The sequence below is a fragment of the Saccoglossus kowalevskii genome, chromosome 10 (assembly GCF_978046115.1).
Source record: "Saccoglossus kowalevskii chromosome 10, keSacKowa6.1, whole genome shotgun sequence".
NCBI classification, from domain to species: Eukaryota; Metazoa; Hemichordata; class Enteropneusta; family Harrimaniidae; genus Saccoglossus; species Saccoglossus kowalevskii.
This window is the reverse complement of record NC_140650.1, coordinates 27,275,086-27,297,452: the sequence shown is the minus strand read 5'-3', so window position 1 is coordinate 27,297,452 and position 22,367 is coordinate 27,275,086. Positions and strand designations below refer to the sequence as shown.

Here is a 22,367-nt window from a genome sequence, read left to right as displayed (position 1 = left end):
TGTTTCCTAAAATTTGTTTTTGGTTGATTTGAGTGCAATTAGTGCAATAGAAAAACAAAATGGCAACGTTAAATAATTGTTAGTGAAAACCAATAAACTGTCACACATTTTTGAATTTGGCAAATTTTTTTTAACAGAGACTTTAAAAAAAGAATAATCATAAAACACATAACAAGTGGCTGATATATTATTATATATATTAATTTCATTAAGAAAATTATATTGAAGAGAAGGGTCTATATGTACATACTGGTACATATTGTTATATAGTTTGTTATCATTCATTATATAATTATAATCTGGTACAGAATCCTTTGATTTGAAATATTGTGTTATACTAACTCTTACAATATAGCATAAAAATGTTGAAAAAGTATTAAAAAATGTAAATATCTTAAACAACATACCTGCAACGACAATTGCTTTAGTTAAGCCACCACCTGAATGATCCAGAGATGGATTTGCAGCGTTGACAACAACATCAACATGCATTTTGGTTAAATCACCTTTCCCAACCACAATTCTTCTCCCACCATGGATTGTATGATGACATAATATGTCAAACGTTGGTGATGGATCTTGCATCAACTCTTCAAAGTCTTCTTCCATGTCTTCCTCATCAGCTCTTGTTTCAATTTCTTCAGATGGGTCATTGATGTCTATTTTACATTTTATTTCGTTTTCAACTAACTTAATATAGTTTTTTCCTTTTTCTTCTTTAAACAGTTTTGGCATACCTGGTTTGTCAACTGGGTAAGGGCGCCCATGGATATCATCAGTCAGCTTCTGGATCTTTACTGTTGCTGTCTTGACATCATCTTCTGTGCCTTTGATAAGGAATCCAGTCGCTGCACCTTTGTAGCATGGCTTGATGTTGAGAGGTGTTATTCTGGATTCAGACTGTATTTTTGAAATGTCATCTTTCCTGTATTCAAAGACGAAGCGCAGTTTACCATTTTCTGTTTCAAACAAATTGTCCACAATAGTATGTACCTGAATGAATTCTTGCAATTCAGCCTTCACCATATTTGCTTCAGTTTCAAAGCCAATAATTAAAACACTGTTGGGCTCATGTGAGATCCGGACAGTTTGGCGTTCTTCCAGACCTGATGCCATTGTGCGCCATTCCTGTTTCTGTAAAGCTGCCATTGACTGAGGTTTGATGTCTATTCTCAGTTCTTTTATGCTGGTTTGAATTATTTCAACCGCTTTGTTGATACCGACCTTGTCAGTAGCAGAACACACTATCTCATCATCTTGTAAAACAATAAACGCTTGTATCTTTGCAGAACTGAATTCAGCATGGAGTCTTTTAGAGACTTCACTAATCTTGAGGTACTGCAATAATGACATAGTTGGTGGTTTCATTTTAATAATTGGGATATCTTTCAATATCTCGTACATCATCACTCTAGTATTCAATATGTCATGAGGAAGTCCTTTTAAAGATAAAGTTTCTGTTTTCGGATTTATCTTCACATCAACATCAGGATATTTGTTCTGCACAACTTTGCTGAATTTACACATCAAAAGCTGTCTTGCTTGAATGCTATTAATTTTCACAGTCTCTGAGGTTCTCTCTTTTGCTTTTTGCATTTCATCTTCAATGTCTTTGATGACACTTTTTATTCTTGATTCAAGTTTGTGAACATAATCAGACTTTCCAGTCAGATTGATGATGGAGGTTGACTGATCCATAATTATATGCACATCTTTATTCTGAGACCATCCCTTCAACTGACCGACAACTTGTAGCCAAATACCTTCCATCACAGGAATTTGGACAGCCTTAAAACTATGAAGGTATTTATCAAGACCACTTTTAACATCATTCACCCATGTTTTGGTAATTTGATGAAGATTCTTTGTGTCTTGTGACAGGTTTGGTTTCAATAAAACAACATCAGATTTGTCCAGATGAGGCCATTCCACTTGAACATATAACTGTTGGTGTAAATGTTCAAACTCTTCCTGATTGTTATTCATAATGAAACCAATGATATCCGAATTAACGGTGTATGTAAATGGTTGTGGTATTCTTGGTGTTGGCCCATCACTACTAACAGTAAACCCAAGGCATTCATGGTAAGGCTGGACATCAAGCTGGACTTTGTTTATAACATGACGTCTTGAAATTACGGAATTGACAACTGTATAGGATAAATAAAATATTTAATAAATATTTAGAAAAGTTAACATTGCTATCTAAATTCATATATTATTTGAAGTACTAGTTAAACCACAGTCATGTGAAAATTTATGCATGAAAACTATAGACACAATGTGTGAATGGTTTATTCCCACATGACCATGATTTAACAAATTTATACCATGGAGGTCTCAATTTAGGAAGACTTTAGCCCCAATAGGTTAATTTGCAGTCAATTTGTTGTGTTTTCAAACCAGGGTACAGAATGAAACCAAATGAACTCTAGAACATTTATTGACTAATTCAAGACAGCTGTGGTACAAAGCTATTACAATCTATCCACCCTATTCTCATGGTGCACTTCCTAAGGTTGATACAAAATTGAAAACAGAAAAAAATTGACAATAACATACATTGTTGATAAGTAAAGAATATAATTGGTCATACCTTGATAGTCTTCAAAGTATATCACAGCAACATGCTTTTCGTAATCTATATTAACCTCCTCTACATCACCACCACCACTTTTCCTTTTATTCTCAAAATACAATTCAATTGTATCATTGGTGATATTCGTTGGTAAATTCAGGACTAAAATACTGTTTGTTAGAGTCATCGGTTGAGCCACAAGGCTTGCACCATTCAGCTTACGCATTCTAATTCTCTGGACAATAGTGTCAAAATCTAATTAAAAAATTACACATATTTATATATTTATTCAGTTCATTTAATCAATCTGTAACTTTCCTGTACATGCATGTAATGTCTTCACATATGACAACTTGAACCTCTTATTAATTTGAATTTGTCATTCAAAATAAAGTCAGTATTAAAAATATTCCTCTGTTTCAAAAGTTTTTATTAATTTAGAATAATTTCATAACCATTTCAGCAGTTATTTCGCACTTGGAATTAACAGCCACTTTGTTGGCAGAAATTATTGCAGAATAAAACTATGATATAATCTTTCTGTTGCAAATACATTAACATTAAACTGAACATATACAAAAGAAAACAAAACAAAACAAAATTTGGTCATATTCTGCTTTGTTATAAACAGTACTATGCAAACCTGGTATGTCTTCTTGGTATCTCGCCAACACTGTGCCTGGTTCTACACCAAATAACAGTTCTGGATCCTCTTCTATGCGAGTTCTATTTTCAAGAAACAGCAGTATATTCTCTTTTGATGTATTATCTGCTAGTCCTTTTAATAGTAAGCATTTTTTGTCCATTGGTAGTTGTTTCATCCTTGGCTTTCGTTTTTTTGGTGGTTCTTTTACTGTTAAAGGGGTCTTATCTATAACATGCGTACGTTCAAGCACTCGCTTCATAACTGAAATAAATGAATAAAGAAAATTGACTAGTTATGTGGCATCATATATTTGCAAATATAAATATTGATATAGTCAGTGTTGTATCAACAAATATACATAGGATACATATCTTCTAATATATCTGTCATTAATGAGTAACAAAATCCAGACATGCACAACCAAGACCCGGTTCCAAATTAGCAGAAATGGTTGATTTTTATGAATTTATAATATTAAAAGAACCACCAGTGAACAATCTGTGCATTTATATGTGCCACAAAATGTCAGAAAGTTGGAATCAGTCAGGGCAGTAGCTCTGGAACAAAATTTGATAACAACTAGCCAAAATGTTTGTTTTTAGGATCTAATCTGAAATCAAGATAATGTGCATCAGAATCCCATCAAATGTCTATACATGTTTGAATGAAATCAGTATATGCATGATCAAGCTTCAGAATGGCAGAAATGCATGAATTTATGAATTTTTATTACAAAAATGGCTGCCATTCAGGCATTGGTTCGCAAAATGATGGGACTGTGAACAGGACAACCCTAAACACATCAATAGCACTATCAATGTGACTGGTGAGTCTAGTTGTCCAATCTTAAATTCCTCACCAACAACAACATGACTTGAGAGTCTGAAAGGCCAACTCTACCTAAATACATCAATAACACTAGCATTTGACTAGTGAGTCAAGTTGGCCAATCTTAAATTCCTCACCAACAACAACATGACTAGAGAGTCTGAAAGGACAACCCTACATACATCAATAACACTAGCAATGTGTCTGGTGAGTCTAGTTGGTCAATCTTAAATTCCTCACTAACAACAACATGACTAGAGAGTCTGAAAGGCCAACCCTACATACATCAATAATACTAGCAATGTGTCTGGTGAGTCTAGTTGGCCAATCTTAAATTCCTCACCAACAACAACATGACTTGAGAGTCTGAAAGGCCAACTCTACCTAAATACATCAATAACACTAGCATTTGACTAGTGAGTCAAGTTGGCCAATCTTAAATTCCTCACCAACAACAACATGACTAGAGAGTCTGAAAGGACAACCCTACATACATCAATAACACGAGCAATGTGTCTGGTGAGTCTAGTTGGCCAATCTTAAATTCCTCACTAACAACAACATGACTAGAGAGTCTGAAAGGCCAACCCTACATACATCAATAATACTAGCAATGTGTCTGGTGATTCTAGTTGGCCAATCTTAAATTCCTCACTAACAACAACAACATGACTTGAGAGTCTGAAAGGCCAATCTTACATACATCAATAACACTAGCATTTGACTGGTGAGTCTAGTTGACCAATCTTAAATTCCTCACCAACAACAACAACATGACTTGAGAGTCCGAAAGGCCAACTCTACATAGATTAATAGCACTAGCATTTGGCTGGTGAGTCTAGTTGGTGGATTTTCAATTTCACCCTAACAACAACAACATGACTTGAGAGTATGGAAGGCCAACACTACATACATCAATAGCACTAGCAATGTGACTGGTGAATCTGGTTGCCATATCTTAAATTCCTCACCAACAACAATAACATGACTTGAGAGTCTGAAAGGCCAACCCTACATACATCAATAACACTAGCATTCGACTGATGAGTCGAGTTGGCCAATCTTAAATTCCTCACTAACAACAACAACATGACTTGAGAGTCTGAAAGGCCAACTCTACATACATCAATAACACTAGCAATGTGTCTGGTGAGTCTAGTTGGCCAATCTTAAATTTCTCACTAACAACAACATGACTTGAGAGTCTGAAAGGCCAACACTACATACATTAATAGCATTAGCAATGTGACTGGTGAGTCTAGTTGGCCAATCTTAAATTCCTCACCAACATCAACATGACTTGAGAGTCTGAAAGGCCAACACTACATACATTAATAGCACTAGCGTGTGACTGGTGAGTCTAGTTGGCCAATCTTAAATTCCTCACCAACAACAACAACATGACTTGAGAGTCTGAAAGGCCAACCCTACATACATCAATAACACTAGCATTTGACTGGTGAGACTAGTTGACCAATCTTAAATTCCTCACCAACAACAACAACATGACTTGAGAGTCCGACCGGCCAACTCTACATAGATTAATAGCACTAGCATTTGGCTGGTGAGTCTAGTTGGCAGATCTTAAATTCCACCCTAACAACAACAACAACATGACTTGAGAGTCTGAAAGACCAACCCTACATACATCAATAACACTAGCAATGTGTCTGGTGAGTCTAGTTGGCCAATCTTAAATTCCTCACTAACAACAACAACATGACTTGAGAGTCTGAAAGGCCAACACTACATACATTAATAGCACTAGCAATGTGACTGGTGAGTCTAGTTGGCCAATCTTAAATTCCTCACCAACAACAACATGACTTGAGAGTCTGAAAGGCCAACACTACATAGATTAATAGCACTAGCATTTGGCTGGTGAGTCTAGTTGACCAATCTTAAATTCCTCACCAACAACAACAATATGACTTGAGAGTCCGAAAGGCCAACTCTACATAGATTAATAGCACTAGCATTTGGCTGGTGAGTCTAGTTGGTGGATTTTAAATTTCACCCTAACAACAACAACATGACTTGAGAGTATGGAAGGCCAACACTACATACATCAATAGCACTAGCAATGTGACTGGTGAATCTGGTTGCCAAATCTTAAATTCCTCACCAACAACAACAACATGACTTGAGAGTCTGAAAGGCCAACTCTACCTAAATACATCAATAACACTAGCATTTGACTAGTGAGTCAAGTTGGCCAATCTTAAATTCCTCACCAACAACAACATGACTAGAGAGTCTGAAAGGCTAACCCTACATACATCAATAACACTAGCAATGTGTCTGGTGAGTCTAGTTGACCAATCTTAAATTCCTCACCAACAACAACAACATGACTTGAGAGTCCGAAAGGCCAACTCTACATAGATTAACAGCACTAGCATTTGGCTGGTGAGTCTAGTTTGTGGATTTTAAATTTCACCCTAACAACAACAACATGACTTGAGAGTATGGAAGGCCAACACTACATACATCAATAGCACTAGCAATGTGACTGGTGAATCTGGTTGCCAAATCTTAAATTCCTCACCAACAACAACAACATGACTTGAGAGTCTGAAAGACCAACCCTACATACATCAATAACACTAGCAATGTGTCTGGTGAGTCTAGTTGGCCAATCTTAAATTCCTCACTAACAACAACAACATGACTTGAGAGTCTGAAAGGCCAACACTACATACATTAATAGCACTAGCAATGTGACTGGTGAGTCTAGTTGGCCAATCTTAAATTCCTCACCAACAACAACATGACTTGAGAGTCTGAAAGGCCAACACTACATAGATTAATAGCACTAGCATTTGGCTGGTGAGTCTAGTTGACCAATCTTAAATTCCTCACCAACAACAACAATATGACTTGAGAGTCCGAAAGGCCAACTCTACATAGATTAATAGCACTAGCATTTGGCTGGTGAGTCTAGTTGGTGGATTTTAAATTTCACCCTAACAACAACAACATGACTTGAGAGTATGGAAGGCCAACACTACATACATCAATAGCACTAGCAATGTGACTGGTGAATCTGGTTGCCAAATCTTAAATTCCTCACCAACAACAACAACATGACTTGAGAGTCTGAAAGGCCAACTCTACCTAAATACATCAATAACACTAGCATTTGACTAGTGAGTCAAGTTGGCCAATCTTAAATTCCTCACCAACAACAACATGACTAGAGAGTCTGAAAGGCTAACCCTACATACATCAATAACACTAGCAATGTGTCTGGTGAGTCTAGTTGACCAATCTTAAATTCCTCACCAACAACAACAACATGACTTGAGAGTCCGAAAGGCCAACTCTACATAGATTAACAGCACTAGCATTTGGCTGGTGAGTCTAGTTTGTGGATTTTAAATTTCACCCTAACAACAACAACATGACTTGAGAGTATGGAAGGCCAACACTACATACATCAATAGCACTAGCAATGTGACTGGTGAATCTGGTTGCCAAATCTTAAATTCCTCACCAACAACAACAACATGACTTGAGAGTCTGAAAGGCCAACCCTACATACATCAATAACACTAGCAATGTGTCTGGTGAGTCTAGTTGGCCAATCTTAAATTCCTCACCAACAACAACAACATGACTTGAGAGTCTGAAAGGCCAACCCTACATACATCAATAACACTAGCAATGTGTCTGGTGAGTCTAGTTGGCAATCTTAAATTTCTCACTAACAACAACATGACTTGAGAGTCTGAAAGGCCAACACTACATACATTAATAGCATTAGCAATGTGACTGGTGAGTCTAGTTGGCCAATCTTAAATTCCTCACCAACAACAACAACATGACTTGAGAGTCTGAAAGGCCAACTCTACCTAAATACATCAATAACACTAGCATTTGACTAGTGAGTCAAGTTGGCCAATCTTAAATTCCTCACCAACAACAACATGACTAGAGAGTCTGAAAGGACAACCCTACATACATCAATAACACTAGCAATGTGTCTGGTGAGTCTAGTTGGTCAATCTTAAATTCCTCACTAACAACAACATGACTAGAGAGTCTGAAAGGCCAACCCTACATACATCAATAATACTAGCAATGTGTCTGGTGAGTCTAGTTGGCCAATCTTAAATTCCTCACCAACAACAACATGACTTGAGAGTCTGAAAGGCCAACTCTACCTAAATACATCAATAACACTAGCATTTGACTAGTGAGTCAAGTTGGCCAATCTTAAATTCCTCACCAACAACAACATGACTAGAGAGTCTGAAAGGACAACCCTACATACATCAATAACACGAGCAATGTGTCTGGTGAGTCTAGTTGGCCAATCTTAAATTCCTCACTAACAACAACAACATGACTTGAGAGTCTGAAAGGCCAATCTTACATACATCAATAACACTAGCATTTGACTGGTGAGTCTAGTTGACCAATCTTAAATTCCTCACCAACAACAACAACATGACTTGAGAGTCCGAAAGGCCAACTCTACATAGATTAATAGCACTAGCATTTGGCTGGTGAGTCTAGTTGGTGGATTTTCAATTTCACCCTAACAACAACAACATGACTTGAGAGTATGGAAGGCCAACACTACATACATCAATAGCACTAGCAATGTGACTGGTGAATCTGGTTGCCATATCTTAAATTCCTCACCAACAACAATAACATGACTTGAGAGTCTGAAAGGCCAACCCTACATACATCAATAACACTAGCATTCGACTGATGAGTCGAGTTGGCCAATCTTAAATTCCTCACTAACAACAACAACATGACTTGAGAGTCTGAAAGGCCAACTCTACATACATCAATAACACTAGCAATGTGTCTGGTGAGTCTAGTTGGCCAATCTTAAATTTCTCACTAACAACAACATGACTTGAGAGTCTGAAAGGCCAACACTACATACATTAATAGCATTAGCAATGTGACTGGTGAGTCTAGTTGGCCAATCTTAAATTCCTCACCAACATCAACATGACTTGAGAGTCTGAAAGGCCAACACTACATACATTAATAGCACTAGCGTGTGACTGGTGAGTCTAGTTGGCCAATCTTAAATTCCTCACCAACAACAACAACATGACTTGAGAGTCTGAAAGGCCAACACTACATACATTAATAGCATTAGCAATGTGACTGGTGAGTCTAGTTGACCAATCTTAAATTCCTCACCAACATCAACATGACTTGAGAGTCTGAAAGGCCAACACTACATACATTAATAGCACTAGCATTTGGCTGGTGAGTCTAGTTGGCAGATCTTAAATTCCACCCTAACAACAACAACAACATGACTTGAGAGTCTGAAAGACCAACCCTACATACATCAATAACACTAGCAATGTGTCTGGTGAGTCTAGTTGGCCAATCTTAAATTCCTCACTAACAACAACAACATGACTTGAGAGTCTGAAAGGCCAACACTACATACATTAATAGCACTAGCAATGTGACTGGTGAGTCTAGTTGGCCAATCTTAAATTCCTCACCAACAACAACATGACTTGAGAGTCCGAAAGGCCAACTCTACATAGATTAATAGCACTAGCATTTGGCTGGTGAGTCTAGTTGGTGGATTTTAAATTTCACCCTAACAACAACAACATGACTTGAGAGTATGGAAGGCCAACACTACATACATCAATAGCACTAGCAATGTGACTGGTGAATCTGGTTGCCATATCTTAAATTCCTCACCAACAACAATAACATGACTTGAGAGTCTGAAAGGCCAACCCTACATACATCAATAACACTAGCATTCGACTGATGAGTCGAGTTGGCCAATCTTAAATTCCTCACTAACAACAACAACATGACTTGAGAGTCTGAAAGGCCAACTCTACATACATCAATAACACTAGCAATGTGTCTGGTGAGTCTAGTTGGCCAATCTTAAATTTCTCACTAACAACAACATGACTTGAGAGTCTGAAAGGCCAACACTACATACATTAATAGCATTAGCAATGTGACTGGTGAGTCTAGTTGGCCAATCTTAAATTCCTCACCAACATCAACATGACTTGAGAGTCTGAAAGGCCAACACTACATACATTAATAGCACTAGCGTGTGACTGGTGAGTCTAGTTGGCCAATCTTAAATTCCTCACCAACAACAACATGACTTGAGAGTCTGAAAGGCCAACTCTACCTAAATACATCAATAACACTAGCATTTGACTAGTGAGTCAAGTTGGCCAATCTTAAATTCCTCACCAACAACAACATGACTAGAGAGTCTGAAAGGACAACCCTACATACATCAATAACACGAGCAATGTGTCTGGTGAGTCTAGTTGGCCAATCTTAAATTCCTCACTAACAACAACATGACTAGAGAGTCTGAAAGGCCAACCCTACAAACATCAATAATACTAGCAATGTGTCTGGTGATTCTAGTTGGCCAATCTTAAATTCCTCACTAACAACAACAACATGACTTGAGAGTCTGAAAGGCCAATCTTACATACATCAATAACACTAGCATTTGACTGGTGAGTCTAGTTGACCAATCTTAAATTCCTCACCAACAACAACAACATGACTTGAGAGTCCGAAAGGCCAACTCTACATAGATTAATAGCACTAGCATTTGGCTGGTGAGTCTAGTTGGTGGATTTTCAATTTCACCCTAACAACAACAACATGACTTGAGAGTATGGAAGGCCAACACTACATACATCAATAGCACTAGCAATGTGACTGGTGAATCTGGTTGCCATATCTTAAATTCCTCACCAACAACAATAACATGACTTGAGAGTCTGAAAGGCCAACCCTACATACATCAATAACACTAGCATTCGACTGATGAGTCGAGTTGGCCAATCTTAAATTCCTCACTAACAACAACAACATGACTTGAGAGTCTGAAAGGCCAACTCTACATACATCAATAACACTAGCAATGTGTCTGGTGAGTCTAGTTGGCCAATCTTAAATTTCTCACTAACAACAACATGACTTGAGAGTCTGAAAGGCCAACACTACATACATTAATAGCATTAGCAATGTGACTGGTGAGTCTAGTTGGCCAATCTTAAATTCCTCACCAACATCAACATGACTTGAGAGTCTGAAAGGCCAACACTACATACATTAATAGCACTAGCGTGTGACTGGTGAGTCTAGTTGGCCAATCTTAAATTCCTCACCAACAACAACAACATGACTTGAGAGTCTGAAAGGCCAACACTACATACATTAATAGCATTAGCAATGTGACTGGTGAGTCTAGTTGACCAATCTTAAATTCCTCACCAACATCAACATGACTTGAGAGTCTGAAAGGCCAACACTACATACATTAATAGCACTAGCATTTGGCTGGTGAGTCTAGTTGGCAGATCTTAAATTCCACCCTAACAACAACAACAACATGACTTGAGAGTCTGAAAGACCAACCCTACATACATCAATAACACTAGCAATGTGTCTGGTGAGTCTAGTTGGCCAATCTTAAATTCCTCACTAACAACAACAACATGACTTGAGAGTCTGAAAGGCCAACACTACATACATTAATAGCACTAGCAATGTGACTGGTGAGTCTAGTTGGCCAATCTTAAATTCCTCACCAACAACAACATGACTTGAGAGTCCGAAAGGCCAACTCTACATAGATTAATAGCACTAGCATTTGGCTGGTGAGTCTAGTTGGTGGATTTTAAATTTCACCCTAACAACAACAACATGACTTGAGAGTATGGAAGGCCAACACTACATACATCAATAGCACTAGCAATGTGACTGGTGAATCTGGTTGCCATATCTTAAATTCCTCACCAACAACAATAACATGACTTGAGAGTCTGAAAGGCCAACCCTACATACATCAATAACACTAGCATTCGACTGATGAGTCGAGTTGGCCAATCTTAAATTCCTCACTAACAACAACAACATGACTTGAGAGTCTGAAAGGCCAACTCTACATACATCAATAACACTAGCAATGTGTCTGGTGAGTCTAGTTGGCCAATCTTAAATTTCTCACTAACAACAACATGACTTGAGAGTCTGAAAGGCCAACACTACATACATTAATAGCATTAGCAATGTGACTGGTGAGTCTAGTTGGCCAATCTTAAATTCCTCACCAACATCAACATGACTTGAGAGTCTGAAAGGCCAACACTACATACATTAATAGCACTAGCGTGTGACTGGTGAGTCTAGTTGGCCAATCTTAAATTCCTCACCAACAACAACAACATGACTTGAGAGTCTGAAAGGCCAACCCTACATACATCAATAACACTAGCATTTGACTGGTGAGACTAGTTGACCAATCTTAAATTCCTCACCAACAACAACAACATGACTTGAGAGTCCGACCGGCCAACTCTACATAGATTAATAGCACTAGCATTTGGCTGGTGAGTCTAGTTGGCAGATCTTAAATTCCACCCTAACAACAACAACAACATGACTTGAGAGTCTGAAAGACCAACCCTACATACATCAATAACACTAGCAATGTGTCTGGTGAGTCTAGTTGGCCAATCTTAAATTCCTCACTAACAACAACAACATGACTTGAGAGTCTGAAAGGCCAACACTACATACATTAATAGCACTAGCAATGTGACTGGTGAGTCTAGTTGGCCAATCTTAAATTCCTCACCAACAACAACATGACTTGAGAGTCTGAAAGGCCAACACTACATAGATTAATAGCACTAGCATTTGGCTGGTGAGTCTAGTTGACCAATCTTAAATTCCTCACCAACAACAACAATATGACTTGAGAGTCCGAAAGGCCAACTCTACATAGATTAATAGCACTAGCATTTGGCTGGTGAGTCTAGTTGGTGGATTTTAAATTTCACCCTAACAACAACAACATGACTTGAGAGTATGGAAGGCCAACACTACATACATCAATAGCACTAGCAATGTGACTGGTGAATCTGGTTGCCAAATCTTAAATTCCTCACCAACAACAACAACATGACTTGAGAGTCTGAAAGGCCAACTCTACCTAAATACATCAATAACACTAGCATTTGACTAGTGAGTCAAGTTGGCCAATCTTAAATTCCTCACCAACAACAACATGACTAGAGAGTCTGAAAGGCTAACCCTACATACATCAATAACACTAGCAATGTGTCTGGTGAGTCTAGTTGACCAATCTTAAATTCCTCACCAACAACAACAACATGACTTGAGAGTCCGAAAGGCCAACTCTACATAGATTAACAGCACTAGCATTTGGCTGGTGAGTCTAGTTTGTGGATTTTAAATTTCACCCTAACAACAACAACATGACTTGAGAGTATGGAAGGCCAACACTACATACATCAATAGCACTAGCAATGTGACTGGTGAATCTGGTTGCCAAATCTTAAATTCCTCACCAACAACAACAACATGACTTGAGAGTCTGAAAGACCAACCCTACATACATCAATAACACTAGCAATGTGTCTGGTGAGTCTAGTTGGCCAATCTTAAATTCCTCACTAACAACAACAACATGACTTGAGAGTCTGAAAGGCCAACACTACATACATTAATAGCACTAGCAATGTGACTGGTGAGTCTAGTTGGCCAATCTTAAATTCCTCACCAACAACAACATGACTTGAGAGTCTGAAAGGCCAACACTACATAGATTAATAGCACTAGCATTTGGCTGGTGAGTCTAGTTGACCAATCTTAAATTCCTCACCAACAACAACAATATGACTTGAGAGTCCGAAAGGCCAACTCTACATAGATTAATAGCACTAGCATTTGGCTGGTGAGTCTAGTTGGTGGATTTTAAATTTCACCCTAACAACAACAACATGACTTGAGAGTATGGAAGGCCAACACTACATACATCAATAGCACTAGCAATGTGACTGGTGAATCTGGTTGCCAAATCTTAAATTCCTCACCAACAACAACAACATGACTTGAGAGTCTGAAAGGCCAACTCTACCTAAATACATCAATAACACTAGCATTTGACTAGTGAGTCAAGTTGGCCAATCTTAAATTCCTCACCAACAACAACATGACTAGAGAGTCTGAAAGGCTAACCCTACATACATCAATAACACTAGCAATGTGTCTGGTGAGTCTAGTTGACCAATCTTAAATTCCTCACCAACAACAACAACATGACTTGAGAGTCCGAAAGGCCAACTCTACATAGATTAACAGCACTAGCATTTGGCTGGTGAGTCTAGTTTGTGGATTTTAAATTTCACCCTAACAACAACAACATGACTTGAGAGTATGGAAGGCCAACACTACATACATCAATAGCACTAGCAATGTGACTGGTGAATCTGGTTGCCAAATCTTAAATTCCTCACCAACAACAACAACATGACTTGAGAGTCTGAAAGGCCAACCCTACATACATCAATAACACTAGCAATGTGTCTGGTGAGTCTAGTTGGCCAATCTTAAATTCCTCACCAACAACAACAACATGACTTGAGAGTCTGAAAGGCCAACCCTACATACATCAATAACACTAGCAATGTGTCTGGTGAGTCTAGTTGGCCAATCTTAAATTTCTCACTAACAACAACATGACTTGAGAGTCTGAAAGGCCAACACTACATACATTAATAGCATTAGCAATGTGACTGGTGAGTCTAGTTGGCCAATCTTAAATTCCTCACCAACAACAACAACATGACTTGAGAGTCTGAAAGGCCAACTCTACCTAAATACATCAATAACACTAGCATTTGACTAGTGAGTCAAGTTGGCCAATCTTAAATTCCTCACCAACAACAACATGACTAGAGAGTCTGAAAGGACAACCCTACATACATCAATAACACTAGCAATGTGTCTGGTGAGTCTAGTTGGTCAATCTTAAATTCCTCACTAACAACAACATGACTAGAGAGTCTGAAAGGCCAACCCTACATACATCAATAATACTAGCAATGTGTCTGGTGAGTCTAGTTGGCCAATCTTAAATTCCTCACCAACAACAACATGACTTGAGAGTCTGAAAGGCCAACTCTACCTAAATACATCAATAACACTAGCATTTGACTAGTGAGTCAAGTTGGCCAATCTTAAATTCCTCACCAACAACAACATGACTAGAGAGTCTGAAAGGACAACCCTACATACATCAATAACACGAGCAATGTGTCTGGTGAGTCTAGTTGGCCAATCTTAAATTCCTCACTAACAACAACATGACTAGAGAGTCTGAAAGGCCAACCCTACAAACATCAATAATACTAGCAATGTGTCTGGTGATTCTAGTTGGCCAATCTTAAATTCCTCACTAACAACAACAACATGACTTGAGAGTCTGAAAGGCCAATCTTACATACATCAATAACACTAGCATTTGACTGGTGAGTCTAGTTGACCAATCTTAAATTCCTCACCAACAACAACAACATGACTTGAGAGTCCGAAAGGCCAACTCTACATAGATTAATAGCACTAGCATTTGGCTGGTGAGTCTAGTTGGTGGATTTTCAATTTCACCCTAACAACAACAACATGACTTGAGAGTATGGAAGGCCAACACTACATACATCAATAGCACTAGCAATGTGACTGGTGAATCTGGTTGCCATATCTTAAATTCCTCACCAACAACAATAACATGACTTGAGAGTCTGAAAGGCCAACCCTACATACATCAATAACACTAGCATTCGACTGATGAGTCGAGTTGGCCAATCTTAAATTCCTCACTAACAACAACAACATGACTTGAGAGTCTGAAAGGCCAACTCTACATACATCAATAACACTAGCAATGTGTCTGGTGAGTCTAGTTGGCCAATCTTAAATTTCTCACTAACAACAACATGACTTGAGAGTCTGAAAGGCCAACACTACATACATTAATAGCATTAGCAATGTGACTGGTGAGTCTAGTTGGCCAATCTTAAATTCCTCACCAACATCAACATGACTTGAGAGTCTGAAAGGCCAACACTACATACATTAATAGCACTAGCGTGTGACTGGTGAGTCTAGTTGGCCAATCTTAAATTCCTCACCAACAACAACAACATGACTTGAGAGTCTGAAAGGCCAACACTACATACATTAATAGCATTAGCAATGTGACTGGTGAGTCTAGTTGACCAATCTTAAATTCCTCACCAACATCAACATGACTTGAGAGTCTGAAAGGCCAACACTACATACATTAATAGCACTAGCATTTGGCTGGTGAGTCTAGTTGGCAGATCTTAAATTCCACCCTAACAACAACAACAACATGACTTGAGAGTCTGAAAGACCAACCCTACATACATCAATAACACTAGCAATGTGTCTGGTGAGTCTAGTTGGCCAATCTTAAATTCCTCACTAACAACAACAACATGACTTGAGAGTCTGAAAGGCCAACACTACATACATTAATAGCACTAGCAATGTGACTGGTGAGTCTAGTTGGCCAATCTTAAATTCCTCACCAACAACAACATGACTTGAGAGTCCGAAAGGCCAACTCTACATAGATTAATAGCACTAGCATTTGGCTGGTGAGTCTAGTTGGTGGATTTTAAATTTCACCCTAACAACAACAACATGACTTGAGAGTATGGAAGGCCAACACTACATACATCAATAGCACTAGCAATGTGACTGGTGAATCTGGTTGCCAAATCTTAAATTCCTCACCAACAACAACAACATGACTTGAGAGTCTGAAAGGCCAACTCTACCTAAATACATCAATAACACTAGCATTTGACTAGTGAGTCAAGTTGGCCAATCTTAAATTCCTCACCAACAACAACATGACTAGAGAGTCTGAAAGGCTAACCCTACATACATCAATAACACTAGCAATGTGTCTGGTGAGTCTAGTTGACCAATCTTAAATTCCTCACCAACAACAACAACATGACTTGAGAGTCCGAAAGGCCAACTCTACATAGATTAACAGCACTAGCATTTGGCTGGTGAGTCTAGTTTGTGGATTTTAAATTTCACCCTAACAACAACAACATGACTTGAGAGTATGGAAGGCCAACACTACATACATCAATAGCACTAGCAATGTGACTGGTGAATCTGGTTGCCAAATCTTAAATTCCTCACCAACAACAACAACATGACTTGAGAGTCTGAAAGGCCAACCCTACATACATCAATAACACTAGCAATGTGTCTGGTGAGTCTAGTTGGCCAATCTTAAATTTCTCACTAACAACAACATGACTTGAGAGTCTGAAAGGCCAACACTACATACATTAATAGCATTAGCAATGTGACTGGTGAGTCTAGTTGGCCAATCTTAAATTCCTCACCAACAACAACAACATGACTTGAGAGTCTGAAAGGCCAACCCTACATACATCAATAACACTAGCATTTGACTGGTGGGTCTAGTTGGCCAATCTTAAATTCCTCACTAACAACAACAACATGACTTGAGAGTATGGAAGGCCAACACTACATACATCAATAGCACTAGCAATGTGACTGGTGAATCTGGTTGCCAAATCTTAAATTCCTCACCAACAACAACAACATGACTTGAGAGTCTGAAAGGCCAACCCTACATACATCAATAACACTAGCAATGTGTCTGGTGAGTCTAGTTGGCCAATCTTAAATTTCTCACTAACAACAACATGACTTGAGAGTCTGAAAGGTCAACACTACATACATTAATAGCATTAGCAATGTGACTGGTGAGTCTAGTTGGCCAATCTTAAATTCCTCACCAACAACAACAACATGATTTGAGAGTCTGAAAGGCCAACCCTACATACATCAATAACACTAGCCTTTGACTGGTGAGTCTAGTTGACCAATCTTAAATTCCTCACCAACAACAACAACATGACTTGAGAGTCCGACCGGCCAACTCTACATAGATTAATAGCACTAGCATTTGGCTGGTGAGTCTAGTTGGCAGATCTTAAATTCCACCCTAACAACAACAACAACATGACTTGAGAGTCTGAAAGACCAACCCTACATACATCAATAACACTAGCAATGTGTCTGGTGAGTCTAGTTGGCCAATCTTAAATTCCTCACTAACAACAACAACATGACTTGAGTGTCTGAAAGGCCAACACTACATACATTAATAGCATTAGCAATGTGACTGGTGAGTCTAGGTGGCCAATCTTAAATTCCTCACCAACAACAACATGACTTGAGAGCCTGAAAGGCCAACACTACATACATTAATAGCACTAGCGTGTGACTGGTGAGTCTAGTTGGCCAATCTTAAATTCCTCACCAACAACAACATGACTTGAGAGTCCGAAAGGCCAACTCTACATACATCAATAGCACTAGCGTTTGACTGATGAGTCCAGTTGGCCAATCTTAAATTCCTCACCAACAACAACATGACTTGAGAGTCTGAAAGGCCAACTCTACCTAAATACATCAATAACACTAGCATTTGACTAGTGAGTCAAGTTGGCCAATCTTAAATTCCTCACCAACAACAACATGACTAGAGAGTCTGAAAGGACAACCCTACATACATCAATAACACGAGCAATGTGTCTGGTGAGTCTAGTTGGCCAATCTTAAATTCCTCACTAACAACAACATGACTAGAGAGTCTGAAAGGCCAACCCTACATACATCAATAATACTAGCATTTGACTGGTGAGTCTAATTGACCAATCTTAAATTCCTCACCAACAACAACAACATGACTTGAGAGTCCGAAAGGCCAACTCTACATAGATTAATAGCACTAGCATTTGGCTGGTGAGTCTAGTTGGTGGATTTTAAATTTCACCCTAACAACAACAACATGACTTGAGAGTATGGAAGGCCAACACTACATACATCAATAGCACTAGCAATGTGACTGGTGAATCTGGTTGCCATATCTTAAATTCCTCACCAACAACAATAACATGACTTGAGAGTCTGAAAGGCCAACCCTACATACATCAATAACACTAGCATTCGACTGAAGAGTCGAGTTGGCCAGTCTTAAATTCCTCACCAACAACAACATGACTAGAGAGTCTGAAAGGCTAACCCTACATACATCAATAACACTAGCAATGTGTCTGGTGAGTCTAGTTGACCAATCTTAAATTCCTCACCAACAACAACAACATGACTTGAGAGTCCGAAAGGCCAACTCTACATAGATTAACAGCACTAGCATTTGGCTGGTGAGTCTAGTTTGTGGATTTTAAATTTCACCCTAACAACAACAACATGACTTGAGAGTATGGAAGGCCAACACTACATACATCAATAGCACTAGCAATGTGACTGGTGAATCTGGTTGCCAAATCTTAAATTCCTCACCAACAACAACAACATGACTTGAGAGTCTGAAAGGCCAACTCTACCTAAATACATCAATAACACTAGCATTTGACTAGTGAGTCAAGTTGGCCAATCTTAAATTCCTCACCAACAACAACATGACTAGAGAGTCTGAAAGGCTAACCCTACATACATCAATAACACTAGCAATGTGTCTGGTGAGTCTAGTTGACCAATCTTAAATTCCTCACCAACAACAACAACATGACTTGAGAGTCCGAAAGGCCAACTCTACATAGATTAACAGCACTAGCATTTGGCTGGTGAGTCTAGTTTGTGGATTTTAAATTTCACCCTAACAACAACAACATGACTTGAGAGTATGGAAGGCCAACACTACATACATCAATAGCACTAGCAATGTGACTGGTGAATCTGGTTGCCAAATCTTAAATTCCTCACCAACAACAACAACATGACTTGAGAGTCTGAAAGGCCAACCCTACATACATCAATAACACTAGCAATGTGTCTGGTGAGTCTAGTTGGCCAATCTTAAATTCCTCACCAACAACAACAACATGACTTGAGAGTCTGAAAGGCCAACCCTACATACATCAATAACACTAGCAATGTGTCTGGTGAGTCTAGTTGGCCAATCTTAAATTTCTCACTAACAACAACATGACTTGAGAGTCTGAAAGGCCAACACTACATACATTAATAGCATTAGCAATGTGACTGGTGAGTCTAGTTGGCCAATCTTAAATTCCTCACCAACAACAACAACATGACTTGAGAGTCTGAAAGGCCAACTCTACCTAAATACATCAATAACACTAGCATTTGACTAGTGAGTCAAGTTGGCCAATCTTAAATTCCTCACCAACAACAACATGACTAGAGAGTCTGAAAGGACAACCCTACATACATCAATAACACTAGCAATGTGTCTGGTGAGTCTAGTTGGTCAATCTTAAATTCCTCACTAACAACAACATGACTAGAGAGTCTGAAAGGCCAACCCTACATACATCAATAATACTAGCAATGTGTCTGGTGAGTCTAGTTGGCCAATCTTAAATTCCTCACCAACAACAACATGACTTGAGAGTCTGAAAGGCCAACTCTACCTAAATACATCAATAACACTAGCATTTGACTAGTGAGTCAAGTTGGCCAATCTTAAATTCCTCACCAACAACAACATGACTAGAGAGTCTGAAAGGACAACCCTACATACATCAATAACACGAGCAATGTGTCTGGTGAGTCTAGTTGGCCAATCTTAAATTCCTCACTAACAACAACATGACTAGAGAGTCTGAAAGGCCAACCCTACAAACATCAATAATACTAGCAATGTGTCTGGTGATTCTAGTTGGCCAATCTTAAATTCCTCACTAACAACAACAACATGACTTGAGAGTCTGAAAGGCCAATCTTACATACATCAATAACACTAGCATTTGACTGGTGAGTCTAGTTGACCAATCTTAAATTCCTCACCAACAACAACAACATGACTTGAGAGTCCGAAAGGCCAACTCTACATAGATTAATAGCACTAGCATTTGGCTGGTGAGTCTAGTTGGTGGATTTTCAATTTCACCCTAACAACAACAACATGACTTGAGAGTATGGAAGGCCAACACTACATACATCAATAGCACTAGCAATGTGACTGGTGAATCTGGTTGCCATATCTTAAATTCCTCACCAACAACAATAACATGACTTGAGAGTCTGAAAGGCCAACCCTACATACATCAATAACACTAGCATTCGACTGATGAGTCGAGTTGGCCAATCTTAAATTCCTCACTAACAACAACAACATGACTTGAGAGTCTGAAAGGCCAACTCTACATACATCAATAACACTAGCAATGTGTCTGGTGAGTCTAGTTGGCCAATCTTAAATTTCTCACTAACAACAACATGACTTGAGAGTCTGAAAGGCCAACACTACATACATTAATAGCATTAGCAATGTGACTGGTGAGTCTAGTTGGCCAATCTTAAATTCCTCACCAACATCAACATGACTTGAGAGTCTGAAAGGCCAACACTACATACATTAATAGCACTAGCGTGTGACTGGTGAGTCTAGTTGGCCAATCTTAAATTCCTCACCAACAACAACAACATGACTTGAGAGTCTGAAAGGCCAACACTACATACATTAATAGCATTAGCAATGTGACTGGTGAGTCTAGTTGACCAATCTTAAATTCCTCACCAACATCAACATGACTTGAGAGTCTGAAAGGCCAACACTACATACATTAATAGCACTAGCATTTGGCTGGTGAGTCTAGTTGGCAGATCTTAAATTCCACCCTAACAACAACAACAACATGACTTGAGAGTCTGAAAGACCAACCCTACATACATCAATAACACTAGCAATGTGTCTGGTGAGTCTAGTTGGCCAATCTTAAATTCCTCACTAACAACAACAACATGACTTGAGAGTCTGAAAGGCCAACACTACATACATTAATAGCACTAGCAATGTGACTGGTGAGTCTAGTTGGCCAATCTTAAATTCCTCACCAACAACAACATGACTTGAGAGTCCGAAAGGCCAACTCTACATAGATTAATAGCACTAGCATTTGGCTGGTGAGTCTAGTTGGTGGATTTTAAATTTCACCCTAACAACAACAACATGACTTGAGAGTATGGAAGGCCAACACTACATACATCAATAGCACTAGCAATGTGACTGGTGAATCTGGTTGCCAAATCTTAAATTCCTCACCAACAACAACAACATGACTTGAGAGTCTGAAAGGCCAACTCTACCTAAATACATCAATAACACTAGCATTTGACTAGTGAGTCAAGTTGGCCAATCTTAAATTCCTCACCAACAACAACATGACTAGAGAGTCTGAAAGGCTAACCCTACATACATCAATAACACTAGCAATGTGTCTGGTGAGTCTAGTTGACCAATCTTAAATTCCTCACCAACAACAACAACATGACTTGAGAGTCCGAAAGGCCAACTCTACATAGATTAACAGCACTAGCATTTGGCTGGTGAGTCTAGTTTGTGGATTTTAAATTTCACCCTAACAACAACAACATGACTTGAGAGTATGG

The 22,367-nt window shown here is 38.8% G+C and overlaps 1 protein-coding gene across 1 annotated transcript in view; it reads right to left on the bottom strand.

Annotated features, from left to right (window-relative positions):
- Positions 1-22,367, bottom strand: part of LOC100374497 (protein mono-ADP-ribosyltransferase PARP14-like) — a 109,580-nt gene that overhangs the window by 33,648 nt on the left and 53,565 nt on the right. Inside the window, exons 7-9 of the mRNA XM_085504445.1 lie at positions 3,222-3,485; positions 2,597-2,833; positions 408-2,150 (exon numbers count right to left, since the gene is read on the bottom strand). Of these exons, the coding sequence (XP_085360571.1) occupies positions 408-2,150; positions 2,597-2,833; positions 3,222-3,485 (2,244 nt within the window). The remainder of the gene's footprint in view (positions 1-407; positions 2,151-2,596; positions 2,834-3,221; positions 3,486-22,367) is intronic.